We start from the raw sequence: 15,856 nt of genomic DNA, 5'->3' as shown, positions 1-15,856 counted from the left end.
AAGTCGCACCCCGGCCAAAACTATGAAAAAAGGTGCGACTTGTAGTCCGGAAAATACGGTATATTACCTCTGTAAAAGATGTTTACATTGTGGTGCCCAACGTTATCTGCATCTAATAATAAAGAATATTATCTTTCGTAAGCGCTGAAAGCAGCGCTCTGACCGCTCTTTGGGGGTCAAAAAACCCTGTGAATATTAGTCATGTTTTCTAAAGGGCTCGTGAGAGCTACAATCGAGCCGGATCTTTATTATTTGCAATCATTAATTTGTCAATAAAATGATCATAAGAGCTTAGTTATACTTGTAGAACAGGATCGCTCCTTTATTTCAACAACATTGATTTTTGGAGCCGATGGCCTTTTAAAGGGTACTCAGTCTTTATTTAGATTCAATTTATTTATTTAGAACTTTTGGTTTAGTCCTGGGCTGCATCAGAATGTGTTGTATTTGTTGATTCATTATTTGTTATTAGGCCCGAGCGCCACAAGCTGGCGAGAGGCCTATTAATCTCGTAAGGCCGTGCGAAGCACGGCTGCGAAAGTGCGCACATAGTGCGCACGAAATCGAGCGCGAAGCGCTCGCCCACTTCCAAACACTCACTAACGCACTCCTTCACTCATGCACGCCCCGTGTATACTAATTAGTAGTAGGAAAATGGAACATTACCGTTGTAAACGGGCGAAGCCTGTGCAAAAGTGCGCACTAAACGAGCACTTTACATTGAGATGTAAAGCACTCATTTGCGCTAAGTAGCTCACGAATACGTTCCCCATCTCTTGCATGTTCCGTGCATATAAGCATGTAATGCAAAAATTGAACATTATTACTGTATAGAGGGCCAAAAACACAAAGTGGGCGGAGCCCACTCAAAATTAACAAAAGTACCCGTCAGTGATCAGGGACCCACACCATGAGGTAGGAAAGCGCGAGCGCTTTCCGAAAATGTATAGTTTATGATATTTGAAAAATGGGAAACATTGTTTTCGCATCGGAATATTATTCTTTCTTCTTCTTCTTTTCGGGACCAACCCCCCTATTTTTCACCCAGTGAACATTGACGAAAAGTCACAAAAATGTTCACACCTCTAAAAATCGTGCCTCTCTACATTCTGGCTATTTCCCTTTTCTAAAATAAAAAAATTGGCGCGTCAGCGCCCCCAAATGTACCAAAAATGCATTGAGAGATGGGAAATGACCCAAAAAAAATCTGATCGTAGAATCATGAAATTTGGCGCAGAGGTAGATGGTGACAAGAGAAGTAAAAAATATTATTACGGCAACGCCGTCCGCCCAACCAAATGTCGGCCATATTGCTTCAAAAGGCAAGGCAAGGCAAGTTTATTTGTAGAGCACATTTCATACACAAGGCAATTCAAAGTGCTTCACAGCAGGAAAAATGCATTCAAATCACAAAGAAATTACAGAAACAGAAATACAATAAAATTAACTAAATTAAAAATTATCAATCCAACTGATTTTCTAAACTAATAAAATCACAAACAAAAGAGAAGAGTGCAAAGAAAAAATCCTTTCAGTCATATGCGCAGCTAAACAAAACTGTTTTTAGCTTAGATTTGAACATTGTCAGAGTAGAAGCCTGTCTCACATCTTCAGGAAGACTGTTCCAGATTTTAGCTGCATAAAACTGAAACGCAGATTCCCCATGTTTTGTCCTGACTCTGGGCACCAGCAGGAGGCCGGTCCCTGAGGTCCTCAGAGTCCGAGATGGTTCATATGGCACTAACATATCCAAGATGTACTTTGGTGCTAGGCCATGGAGAGACTTGTACACAAGCAGAGCTGCTTTAAAGTCTATTCTCTGAGCCACAGGGAGCCTAGTGCAGAGACCTGAGAACAGGACTAATGTGATCATACTTCCTGGTTCTGGTCAGGACCCGAGCAGCAGCGTTCTGGATGTACTGCAGCTGTTTTACAGCTCGTTTGGAGAGACCAGTGAGCAGGCCGTTACAGTAGTCTAATCTACTGGAGACAAACGCGTGGATAAGTCTCTCTAAATCTGGTTTTGACACTATATTTTTGATTTTGGCAATGTTTTTTAGATGGTAAAAAGCTGCTGATGTTATTGATTTGACGTGGCAATTAAAGTTCAAGTCTGAGTCCATTATTACCCCCAGATTTCTAATTTGGTTTGTAGGTTTTAGAGCGAGACTCTGGAGGTGACGCTAACACTTTCTCTTTGTTTCTGTGGGCCAAAAACGATTATTTCAGTCATGGCTAAACATGACTTCGGAGTTTTTCCAAACGTCGTACTTTTACGAACTCCTCCCAGGGCGTTGGCCCTAAAAAGCTGAAATTTGGTGAAAATGCTACTGAGGAGTGGGACATCAAAAGTTATCCAAATTACATTGATACCTCTCACGGTCTCTGTGCGGCAAAGCCGCAAACTGTAGCTAGAATTTCAGAAATCTCCCATATTTAAAATTTCTGCCGTTTGCGCAGATTAAGTCCGAATTGCGTCAAATTAGAATCAGTTGTTAAACTCTTTGCCCTAAACCTACTTGAAGTGAAATAAATTCATTTGGCGCCACAGCGCCCCCTACAGATTTTATATGGAGGTTAAATGTTTAGTTTTGCGAAATTATATGAAATTTGACACACAACTCAATTTTAGCATCCCCATCAAAAAAGTCAATGAGACCCATGTCATAATTGTTATGGCGTTGCCGTAACGATGACCAAAACCTCCATGTTATTCCAATGGGGAAATCGCCAGAACATGTTTACACTTTATACTTTCACAAACTCCTCTTAGGGCGTTAGACATATTAACCTGAAATTTGGTGAGACTCATCTTCAGGGGTGGACCATCAAAAGTTATCCACATTTTTATTCAAAGAGTCACGGTGTCTGTGCGGCAAAGCCGCACATTTTGCCAAGAATTCAAAATAAAATAGCTCTTTGATGGTAGAACAAAGGGGAGAAGATGTGACAGCGTCACAGATTCAGCAGTAGGCGTAATAAAAGGACAATTGGGGCGCGTTAGCGCCCCCTCCTCTTGCGGCATGGCGGCGGCGTGACGAGGGCCGATCATTGCCGCTTGCGGCTATATTTGTTAATTATTATTATTAGAAGAGTTATAGTTGATTAGATCTGGTTACATTCTGGTATTCGATTTTGATCAATATTGCACAATTTTAGACTAATAAAGATTGAATGGGGAAATTAAAGGTGCACTATGTAACCTTTTTGATGGGGCGATTAAAGGTACACTATGTAACTTTTGTGATGCCAGCGTGCTGCTAGTCCCATGGAAATGTTATGGTTTTGTATGGAATGTTCCACCTTATGACCTTAAACCAATCCATCTCCTTGGAGACAAACAGGGGCTAAGTTGGCTCTGTGGAGCGGCGGCCCTGCTCACGGTTGCAATGTTTTTGGCCAATAAAAACCTACTTTGTTAATAAGATAAGATAAGATATATAATAAACTGAACTAAATATGTGGTGCCCTTGATAGTGTTTTATTGGCCTTTGCATAAGGCTGTTAGACATATCTATATATATCTATATATTTATCTATATGTACATACTTTGGGGCATTGATGGCTGTTTTGTAAATGTGCTTTAGGACTAAACTTGACCTTGATCTGGACCATTAAAAGACCTTGCTTCTTTGACTTTATTCAGTTTTTTTAACGCTCTAATTCAAAGATAAAACAGATAAAGTGGCTGTGAAGGAGCGTTCAGATGGGGAGATACCAAAAGAGAGACTTAATAAAACATTTAATGAGGTTTTTCCACATGATTCATACATTGAAATTGATTGATTGAAAAGGTAATAACCGTGCACCTTCAATGAATATATTAATAGTCACTAGCCAAGAGAGGAAAAGTCATTGTACGTACTATGTCACAATAATAAATTTTAGTATTAGGGTCATTGTGAAACCATCATTTATTCACAATTAATAAAACAAACCTGAACTATTCAATTTTTCCCTAATTCTAGACTGTGAAAAGCTTTCTGAAATCAACATTTCTGTATGCAGTTGTTGTTGTTGTTGTATAAACTGCCACATAAAAATTACCTTGATAAAAATAGCCTTGACGTTTTTAGCATTTTTATCATATGACCTGAATAATCAGAATGATTTATTTTTAACAGATTAATTTTGTATGTCACTTAATTTGTTTTGAGAAATGGAAAAGTTTTTAATCTTATTAAAAACCTTGGAAAGCCAGTTAATCTTATTATATCCTTTAATAAAAGTCACATTTCTACACATACAGAATGATCATAATAACATTTTCAAAACAAAGAAAATCAGCTTGAAATTAAAAATTGCATTATTATTATTTAAAGGCAGAAAATCAGATTGATTTATTTTTAAGTAAAAAGTTTAGATAATAGTTTAGATAAATAAAACAAACATTATAAACATCTTGATTTTAAAATGTGCTATGTTTTGTTCAACTAAATTAATTTTTTCTATTAATTTTTATTTGTATATTTTTGTTTCCTCGATGTTGAGACGTTGACTCTTGAAACTAGGCGCTAAAAAGAACTGCTCGAGAAAATAAGTTTTACTCTTTCGTCCTGTTTAAAAATGGACATACCTGCTGTTAAATGTAGTGAAGTAAAAGTAAAACGTAAGTAAAAGTCACAAGTATCCAGTGTAAAAGTTACTAAAGTAAAGTACAGATACCCAATTTATTTGACTTTCAACCCCAGGTTTAATTCAATTTGATTTATTTTCTAATTTGATGTATTTATTTATTCATTAATTTATTGTTAGTTGATTATTTATGAATTGTTATTTTTTTCTAAATCACTGTAGATGTATACAGTCCTGCTGTAAGAATACATGTTCACACTGAGCACAAAAAAGCTATTTAAAAAAACAACAAAACATTCCACCACAGACTGCAGTATGTTTTTAATTAGACACACTTGATGATCACCGTGACAAACTGAAAATAAGATAATGCAATTTTATTTTTTTTGCACTTCTCCTAAAATGTATGGTTATTTCTTTTAAAAAATCGTGAATTGCCCATGTTTCTTCTTCCAGCCGTCATGTCCATCATCGGGAACGCTGCAGTGCTGGTGAGCGCGGGCCGTCGCTTCAGCCTCCTCAAAGCTCCGGAGCTGCTGACGGTAAACCTGGCCTTGACCGACCTCGGCATGGCGCTGACCATGTACCCGCTGTCTGTGGCCTCGGCCTTCAACCACGCCTGGCTGGGGGGGGACGCCGCCTGCTTGTACTACGGCCTCATGGGGATGCTCTTCAGCGTCACCAGCATCATGACCCTCGCCGTCATGGGCATGATTCGATACCTGGTCACCGGGTCGCCACCCAAGACAGGTACGCAGAGACTGTATCAAAGGACCTGATGCACTATTCTGGCTTTATACAAACTTCTTTGGAAACTTTAGCCTTTGTATTTCAACTTGACTGTAAATGTTCAGAATTTACTAATGGAACAGAATTAACAACATAAGAACTTGCTTTGTTGACATAAATAGATGTAATAATAACATAAGTGTTGTTCAAACCAAAAATGTAAATTTATACATGAATTGAACAATAATTAAATGGAATAAGGTGAAGTAATATAAAGCTGCAACAATTTATCGACTAATTGTGACGGGTCTACTATGAAAAAATAATCATCAATCATTATCTTGCCCACACAGACTGTAAAACACGTACGGAATTTTCTTTTCTTTTTTTAACAAAGAACGGTATTATCAAATCAAAGTGTCAAATAAGAATAAGTACATGTCTTATTGCCTTATTGTTGGTTGTATACACACGGCCAGCAGAGGGTGCTAACACGTCAGAAATACTAAACTGTGTGATGAAGGCCGGAATGAAGGCAAATTGAAAAAATTATTGATGCCATTTTCAGAGCCTGGTGAAGGTGTGTGGACTTTAAAAACGGAGAGGTGTGTAACGTGTTGATGTACACCTGCTGAGGGTCATTTAAAGATGAGAGGTTTGCCAGTCGTGACACATATTCATGTGCAATTACTGTCGTGATCACATGCAATGGTATTTATGTATTTATTTATTCATTTGTCTATGGGAGTTTTTTATTTATTTATAGGAGATCTTCTACTGAAAGTGTTTTTCAGACTTCCTATAAGTGATCTGTTCTTCTGGATCTACCTCTGTATCTACCTGCGTTGCACCAATGAAATTTCCCCATGTGGGACAATAAAGGAATATCTTATCTTATCTTATCTTATGAATGTCATTAAAGACATTATAAGGATATTCTAATATACGTGGTCATTTTGCCCTGTTATACTGTGTCGGTCACTGTAAAGAGAAAATACGACACAATTTTGAAATTGTAAATAAATTGTGGGGTTCAGTTTTTTCTTTGAATTGTACTGAATATTTGTGTTGTCACTGTAGCCCTGCTTTGTGGAGCTAAAAGAGTCAAAGAGAAGTGCAACTCACCAGCGCTTTTTTTCTTTTTCAAATCTTGAAACGTAAACACACAAGAGAATCGTTTGTTGAAGCAGCGATTAGCATTGAAATTAGCATAAAAAAACAACCACATAATTCATATGTTTGAAATCTAATCATTTTTAGGACTTTAGAAATGCACCTGGACCTCAGATATCCACTCATCTATTCCAAACACAGCCCTCGTATTACTCCGCAGTAACTCTCGGGAGGTGAAGCTTCAGTGAACCCGAATCGGGGGAGTTGTTATGCTGGCGTGACCAGCATCATGACTGTATCCGAAACGACCATGACCCGATAGCATGTAACAAGAAATCTAATTCAGACTGTACATGTGATTGGAGTGCAGTCCATGTGTTCGGAGCCAAGGCGAGAATGAATGAATGTGTTGTTGGATGTCATGATTACCAAGAGTCAAGGGGCTGAAGTCTGTCGAAAGTGACACTGTTGAAAATTGGGTGTCTCTGAAATTGTGCTAGTGCTTCAATAAAGTGGTTGCCCATGACAGAAAGGTCGCTGGTCTGAACTTGATCTCGGGTAAATGTTTCACGTTTGGAGGTCGCACGGTCCAGCCTCATGATCACGTTTGGAGGTCGCACGGTCCAGCCTCATGATCACGTTTGGAGGTCGCACGGTCCAGCCTCATGATCACGTTTGGAGGTGGCACGGTCCAGCCTCATGATCACGTTTGGAGGTCGCACGGTCCAGTCTCATGATCACGTTTGGAGGTCGCACGGTCCAGCCTCATGATCACGTTTGGAGGTGGCACGGTCCAGCCTCATGATCACGTTTGGAGGTGGCACGGTCCAGTCTCATGATCACGTTTGGAGGTCGCACGGTCGAGCCTCATGATCACGTTTGGAGGTCGCACGGTCCAGCCTCATGTTCATGTTTGGAGGTGGCACGGTCCAGCCTCATGATCACGTTTGGAGGTGGCACGGTCCAGCCTCATGATCACGTTTGGAGGTGGCACGGTCCAGCCTCATGATCACGTTTGGAGGTCGCACGGTCCAGTCTCATGATCACGTTTGGAGGTGGCACGGTCCAGCCTCATGATCACGTTTGGAGGTGGCACGGTCCAGTCTCATGATCACGTTTGGAGGTCGCACGGTCCAGCCTCATGTTCACGTTTGGAGGTCGCACGGTCCAGCCTCATGATCACGTTTGGAGGTCGCACGGTCCAGTCTCATGATCACGTTTGGAGGTGGCACGGTCCAGCCTCATGATCACGTTTGGAGGTCGCACGGTCCAGCCTCATAATCACGTTTGGAGGTCGCACGGTCCAGTCTCATGTTCACGTTTGGAGGTGGCACGGTCCAGCTTCATGTTCATGTTTGGAGGTCGCACAGTCCAACCTCATGTTCATGTTTGGAGGTGGCACGGTCCAGCCTCATGATCATGTTTGGAGGTGGCACGGTCCAGCCTCATGATCACGTTTGGAGGTGGCACGGTCCAGCCTCATGATCACGTTTGGAGGTGGCACGGTCCAGCCTCATGATCACGTTTGGAGGTGGCACGGTCCAGCCTCATGATCACGTTTGGAGGTCGCACGGTCCAGTCTCATGATCACGTTTGGAGGTGGCACGGTCCAGCCTCATGATCACGTTTGGAGGTGGCACGGTCCAGTCTCATGATCACGTTTGGAGGTCGCACGGTCCAGCCTCATGATCATGTTTGGAGGTGGCACGGTCCAGCCTCATGATCACGTTTGGAGGTCGCACAGTCCAGCCTCATGATCATGTTTGGAGGTGGCACGGTCCAGTCTCATGATCACGTTTGGAGGTGGCACGGTCCAGTCTCATGATCACGTTTGGAGGTGGCACGGTCCAGCCTCATGATCAAGTTTGGAGGTCGCACGGTCCAGCCTCATGTTCACGTTTGGAGGTCGCACGGTCCAGCCTCATGATCACGTTTGGAGGTGGCACGGTCCAGTCTCATGATCACGTTTGGAGGTCGCACAGTCCAGCCTCATGTTCATGTTTGGAGGTTGCACGGTCCAGCCTCATGATCACGTTTGGAGGTCGCACGGTCCAGTCTCATGTTCACGTTTGGAGGTGGCACGGCCCAGCCTCATGATCACGTTTGGAGGTGGCACGGTCCAGCTTCATGTTCATGTTTGGAGGTCGCACAGTCCAACCTCATGTTCATGTTTGGAGGTGGCACGGTCCAGCCTCATGATCATGTTTGGAGGTCACACGGTCCAGCTTCATGTTCATGTTTGGAGGTCGCACGGTCCAGCCTCATGTTCATGTTTGGAGGTCGCACAGTCCAGCCTCATGTTCATGTTTGGAGGTGGCACGGTCCAGCCTCATGATCACGTTTGGAGGTCGCACAGTCCAGCCTCATGTTCATGTTTGGAGGTGGCACGGTCCAGCCTCATGATCACGTTTGGAGGTGGCACGGTCCAGCCTCATGATCACGTTTGGAGGTGGCACGGTCCAGTCTCATGATCACGTTTGGAGGTGGCACGGTCCAGCCTCATGATCACGTTTGGAGGTCGCACGGTCCAGCCTCATGTTCATGTTTGGAGGTGGCACGGTCCAGCCTCATGATCACGTTTGGAGGTGGCACGGTCCAGCCTCATGATCACGTTTGGAGGTGGCACGGTCCAGCCTCATGATCACGTTTGGAGGTCGCACGGTCCAGTCTCATGATCACGTTTGGAGGTGGCACGGTCCAGCCTCATGATCACGTTTGGAGGTGGCACGGTCCAGTCTCATGATCACGTTTGGAGGTCGCACGGTCCAGCCTCATGATCATGTTTGGAGGTGGCACGGTCCAGCCTCATGATCACGTTTGGAGGTCGCACAGTCCAGCCTCATGATCATGTTTGGAGGTGGCACGGTCCAGTCTCATGATCACGTTTGGAGGTGGCACGGTCCAGCCTCATGATCAAGTTTGGAGGTCGCACGGTCCAGCCTCATGTTCACGTTTGGAGGTCGCACGGTCCAGCCTCATGATCACGTTTGGAGGTCGCACGGTCCAGTCTCATGATCACGTTTGGAGGTGGCACGGTCCAGCCTCATGATCACGTTTGGAGGTCGCATTGTCCAGCCTCATAATCACGTTTGGAGGTCGCACGGTCCAGTCTCATGTTCACGTTTGGAGGTGGCACGGTCCAGCTTCATGTTCATGTTTGGAGGTCGCACAGTCCAACCTCATGTTCATGTTTGGAGGTGGCACGGTCCAGCCTCATGATCATGTTTGGAGGTGGCACGGTCCAGCCTCATGATCACGTTTGGAGGTGGCACGGTCCAGCCTCATGATCACGTTTGGAGGTGGCACGGTCCAGCCTCATGATCACGTTTGGAGGTGGCACGGTCCAGCCTCATGATCACGTTTGGAGGTCGCACGGTCCAGTCTCATGATCACGTTTGGAGGTGGCACGGTCCAGCCTCATGATCACGTTTGGAGGTGGCACGGTCCAGTCTCATGATCACGTTTGGAGGTCGCACGGTCCAGCCTCATGATCATGTTTGGAGGTGGCACGGTCCAGCCTCATGATCACGTTTGGAGGTCGCACAGTCCAGCCTCATGATCATGTTTGGAGGTGGCACGGTCCAGTCTCATGATCACGTTTGGAGGTGGCACGGTCCAGTCTCATGATCACGTTTGGAGGTGGCACGGTCCAGCCTCATGATCAAGTTTGGAGGTCGCACGGTTCAGCCTCATGTTCACGTTTGGAGGTCGCACGGTCCAGCCTCATGATCACGTTTGGAGGTGGCACGGTCCAGTCTCATGATCACGTTTGGAGGTCGCACAGTCCAGCCTCATGTTCATGTTTGGAGGTTGCACGGTCCAGCCTCATGATCACGTTTGGAGGTCGCACGGTCCAGTCTCATGTTCACGTTTGGAGGTGGCACGGCCCAGCCTCATGATCACGTTTGGAGGTGGCACGGTCCAGCTTCATGTTCATGTTTGGAGGTCGCACGGTCCAGCTTCATGTTCATGTTTGGAGGTCACACGGTCCAGCTTCATGTTCATGTTTGGAGGTCGCACGGTCCAGCCTCATGTTCATGTTTGGAGGTCGCACAGTCCAGCCTCATGTTCATGTTTGGAGGTGGCACGGTCCAGCCTCATGATCACGTTTGGAGGTCGCACAGTCGAGCCTCATGTTCATGTTTGGAGGTGGCACGGTCCAGCCTCATGATCACGTTTGGAGGTCACACGGTCCAGCTTCATGTTCATGTTTGGAGGTCGCACGGTCCAGCCTCATGTTCAGGTTTGGAGGCCGCACGGTCCAGCCTCATGATCACGTTTGGAGGTGGCACGGTCCAGTCTCATGATCACGTTTGGAGGTCGCACAGTCCAGCCTCATGTTCATGTTTGGAGGTTGCACGATCCAGCCTCATGATCACGTTTGGAGGTCGCACAGTCCAGCCTCATGATCACGTTTGGAGGTCGCACGGTCCAGCCTCATGATCACGTTTGGAGGTCGCACGGTCCAGCCTCATGATCACGTTTGGAGGTCGCACGGTCCAGCCTCATGATCACGATTGGAGGTCGCACGGTCCAGCCTCATGTTCATGTTTGGAGGTTGCACGGTCCAGCCTCATGATCACGTTTGGAGGTCGCACGGTCCAGTCTCATGTTCACGTTTGGAGGTGGCACGGCCCAGCCTCATGATCACGTTTGGAGGTGGCACGGTCCAGCTTCATGTTCATGTTTGGAGGTCGCACAGTCCAACCTCATGTTCATGTTTGGAGGTGGCACGGTCCAGCCTCATGATCATGTTTGGAGGTCACACGGTCCAGCTTCATGTTCATGTTTGGAGGTCGCACGGTCCAGCCTCATGTTCATGTTTGGAGGTCGCACAGTCCAGCCTCATGTTCATGTTTGGAGGTGGCACGGTCCAGCCTCATGATCACGTTTGGAGGTCGCACAGTCCAGCCTCATGTTCATGTTTGGAGGTGGCACGGTCCAGCCTCATGATCACGTTTGGAGGTGGCACGGTCCAGCCTCATGATCACGTTTGGAGGTGGCACGGTCCAGTCTCATGATCACGTTTGGAGGTGGCACGGTCCAGCCTCATGATCACGTTTGGAGGTCGCACGGTCCAGCCTCATGTTCATGTTTGGAGGTGGCACGGTCCAGCCTCATGATCACGTTTGGAGGTGGCACGGTCCAGCCTCATGATCACGTTTGGAGGTGGCACGGTCCAGCCTCATGATCACGTTTGGAGGTCGCACGGTCCAGTCTCATGATCACGTTTGGAGGTGGCACGGTCCAGCCTCATGATCACGTTTGGAGGTGGCACGGTCCAGTCTCACGATCACGTTTGGAGGTCGCACGGTCCAGCCTCATGATCATGTTTGGAGGTGGCACGGTCCAGCCTCATGATCACGTTTGGAGGTCGCACAGTCCAGCCTCATGATCATGTTTGGAGGTGGCACGGTCCAGTCTCATGATCACGTTTGGAGGTGGCACGGTCCAGCCTCATGATCAAGTTTGGAGGTCGCACGGTCCAGCCTCATGTTCACGTTTGGAGGTCGCACGGTCCAGCCTCATGATCACGTTTGGAGGTCGCACGGTCCAGTCTCATGATCACGTTTGGAGGTGGCACGGTCCAGCCTCATGATCACGTTTGGAGGTCGCATTGTCCAGCCTCATAATCACGTTTGGAGGTCGCACGGTCCAGTCTCATGTTCACGTTTGGAGGTGGCACGGTCCAGCTTCATGTTCATGTTTGGAGGTCGCACAGTCCAACCTCATGTTCATGTTTGGAGGTGGCACGGTCCAGCCTCATGATCATGTTTGGAGGTGGCACGGTCCAGCCTCATGATCACGTTTGGAGGTGGCACGGTCCAGCCTCATGATCACGTTTGGAGGTGGCACGGTCCAGCCTCATGATCACGTTTGGAGGTGGCACGGTCCAGCCTCATGATCACGTTTGGAGGTCGCACGGTCCAGTCTCATGATCACGTTTGGAGGTGGCACGGTCCAGCCTCATGATCACGTTTGGAGGTGGCACGGTCCAGTCTCATGATCACGTTTGGAGGTCGCACGGTCCAGCCTCATGATCATGTTTGGAGGTGGCACGGTCCAGCCTCATGATCACGTTTGGAGGTCGCACAGTCCAGCCTCATGATCATGTTTGGAGGTGGCACGGTCCAGTCTCATGATCACGTTTGGAGGTGGCACGGTCCAGTCTCATGATCACGTTTGGAGGTGGCACGGTCCAGCCTCATGATCAAGTTTGGAGGTCGCACGGTTCAGCCTCATGTTCACGTTTGGAGGTCGCACGGTCCAGCCTCATGATCACGTTTGGAGGTGGCACGGTCCAGTCTCATGATCACGTTTGGAGGTCGCACAGTCCAGCCTCATGTTCATGTTTGGAGGTTGCACGGTCCAGCCTCATGATCACGTTTGGAGGTCGCACGGTCCAGTCTCATGTTCACGTTTGGAGGTGGCACGGCCCAGCCTCATGATCACGTTTGGAGGTGGCACGGTCCAGCTTCATGTTCATGTTTGGAGGTCGCACGGTCCAGCTTCATGTTCATGTTTGGAGGTCACACGGTCCAGCTTCATGTTCATGTTTGGAGGTCGCATGGTCCAGCCTCATGTTCATGTTTGGAGGTCGCACAGTCCAGCCTCATGTTCATGTTTGGAGGTGGCACGGTCCAGCCTCATGATCACGTTTGGAGGTCGCACAGTCGAGCCTCATGTTCATGTTTGGAGGTGGCACGGTCCAGCCTCATGATCACGTTTGGAGGTCACACGGTCCAGCTTCATGTTCATGTTTGGAGGTCGCACGGTCCAGCCTCATGTTCAGGTTTGGAGGCCGCACGGTCCAGCCTCATGATCACGTTTGGAGGTGGCACGGTCCAGTCTCATGATCACGTTTGGAGGTCGCACAGTCCAGCCTCATGTTCATGTTTGGAGGTTGCACGATCCAGCCTCATGATCACGTTTGGAGGTCGCACAGTCCAGCCTCATGATCATGTTTGGAGGTCGCACGGTCCAGCCTCATGATCACGTTTGGAGGTCGCACGGTCCAGCCTCATGATCACGTTTGGAGGTCGCACGGTCCAGCCTCATGATCACGATTGGAGGTCGCACGGTCCAGCCTCATGATCAGGTTTGGAAGTCGCACGGTCCAGCCTCATGATCACGTTTGGAGGTCGCACGGTCCAGCCTCATGATCACGTTTGGAGGTCGCTCGGTCCAGCCTCATGTTCATGTTTGGAGGTCACACGGTCCAGCTTCATGTTCATGTTTGGAGGTCGCATGGTCCAGCCTCATGTTCATGTTTGGAGGTCGCACGGTCCAGCCTCATGATCACGTTTGGAGGTGGCACTATCCAGCCTCATGATCACGTTTGGAGGTCGCACGGTCCAGCTTCATGATCACGTTTGGAGGTCACACGGTCCAGCTTCATGTTCATGTTTGGAGGTCGCACGGTCCAGCCTCATGATCACGTTTGGAGGTCGCACGGTCCAGCCTCATGATCACGTTTGGAGGTGGCACGGTCCAGCCTCATGATCACGTTTGGAGGTCGCACAGTCCAGCCTCATGTTCATGTTTGGAGGTGGCACGGTCCAGCCTCATGATCACGTTTGGAGGTCACACGGTCCAGCTTCATGTTCATGTTTGGAGGTCGCACGGTCCAGCCTCATGTTCAGGTTTGGAGGCCGCACGGTCCAGCCTCATGATCACGTTTGGAGGTGGCACGGTCCAGTCTCATGATCACGTTTGGAGGTCGCACAGTCCAGCCTCATGTTCATGTTTGGAGGTTACACGATCCAGCCTCATGATCACGTTTGGAGGTCACACGGTCCAGCCTCATGATCACGTTTGGAGGTCGCACGGTCCAGCCTCATGATCATGTTTGGAGGTCGCACGGTCCAGCCTCATGATCACGTTTGGAGGTCGCACGGTCCAGCCTCATGATCACGTTTGGAGGTCGCACGGTCCAGCCTCATGATCACGTTTGGAGGTCGCACGGTCCAGCCTCATGATCACGTTTGGAGGTCGCACGGTCCAGCCTCATGATCACGTTTGGAGGTCGCTCGGTCCAGCCTCATGTTCATGTTTGGAGGTCACACGGTCCAGCTTCATGTTCATGTTTGGAGGTCGCATGGTCCAGCCTCATGTTCATGTTTGGAGGTCGCACGGTCCAGCCTCATGATCACGTTTGGAGGTGGCACTGTCCAGCCTCATGATCACGTTTGGAGGTCGCACGGTCCAGCCTCATGATCACGTTTGGAGGTCACACGGTCCAGCTTCATGTTCATGTTTGGAGGTTGCACGGTCCAGCCTCATGTTCATGTTTGGAGGTCGCACGGTCCAGCCTCATGATCACGTTTGGAGGTCGCACGGTCCAGCCTCATGATCACGTTTGGAGGTGGCACGGTCCAGCCTCATGATCACGTTTGGAGGTGGCACGGTCCAGTCTCATGATCACGTTTGGAGGTGGCACGGTCCAGTCTCATGATCACGTTTGGAGGTCGCACGGTCCAGCCTCATGATCACGTTTGGAGGTCGCACGGTCCAGCCTCATGATCACGTTTGGAGGTGGCACGGTCCAGCCTCATGATCACGTTTGGAGGTGGCACGGTCCAGCCTCATGATCACGTTTGGAGGTCGCACGGTCCAGTCTCATGATCACGTTTGGAGGTGGCACGGTCCAGCCTCATGATCACGTTTGGAGGTGGCACGGTCCAGTCTCGTGATCACGTTTGGAGGTGGCACGGTCCAGTCTCATGATCACGTTTGGAGGTCGCACGGTCCAGCCTCATGATCACGTTTGGAGGTGGCACGGTCCAGCCTCATGATCACGTTTGGAGGTCGCACAGTTCAGCCTCATGATCATGTTTGGAGGTGGCACGGTCCAGTCTCATGATCACGTTTGGAGGTGGCACGGTCCAGTCTCATGATCACGTTTGGAGGTGGCACGGTCCAGCCTCATGATCACGTTTGGAGGTCGCACGGTCCAGCCTCATGTTCACGTTTGGAGGTCGCACGGTCCAGCCTCATGATCACGTTTGGAGGTCGCACGGTCCAGTCTCATGATCACGTTTGGAGGTGGCATGGTCCAGCTTCATGTTCATGTTTGGAGGTCGCACGGTCCAGCCTCATGTTCATGTTTGGAGGTCACACGGTCCAGCTTCATGTTCATGTTTGGAGGTCGCACGGTCCAGCCTCATGTTCATGTTTGGAGGTCGCACAGTCCAGCCTCATGTTCATGTTTGGAGGTGGCACGGTCCAGCCTCATGATCACGTTTGGCGGTGGCACAGTCCAGCCTCATGATCACGTTTGGAGGTCGCACAGTCCAGCCTCATGATCACGTTTGGAGGTCGCTCGGTCCAGCCTCATGTTCATGTTTGGAGGTCGCACGGTCCAGACTCATGTTCATGTTTGGAGGTCGCACGGTCCAGCCTCATGATCACGTTTGGAGGTGGCACGGTCCAGCCTCA

At 48.3% G+C, this 15,856-nt stretch overlaps 1 protein-coding gene across 1 annotated transcript in view; it reads left to right on the top strand.

Annotated features, from left to right (window-relative positions):
* Positions 1–5,025: 5,025 nt before the first annotated feature.
* opn8a (opsin 8, group member a) overlaps positions 5,026–15,856 on the top strand; it is a 38,410-nt gene continuing 27,579 nt past the window's right edge. Inside the window, exon 1 of the mRNA XM_072449301.1 lies at positions 5,026–5,326. Coding sequence (XP_072305402.1) covers positions 5,038–5,326 — 289 coding nt within the window. The 5' untranslated portion in view covers positions 5,026–5,037. The remainder of the gene's footprint in view (positions 5,327–15,856) is intronic.

Source organism: Eucyclogobius newberryi, unplaced genomic scaffold (assembly GCF_026437365.1).
Source record: "Eucyclogobius newberryi isolate DKJ021-1_F unplaced genomic scaffold, fEucNew1.0.hap1 SCAF_1, whole genome shotgun sequence".
NCBI classification, from domain to species: Eukaryota; Metazoa; Chordata; class Actinopteri; order Gobiiformes; family Gobiidae; genus Eucyclogobius; species Eucyclogobius newberryi.
This window is presented reverse-complemented; position numbering and strand designations above follow the sequence as displayed.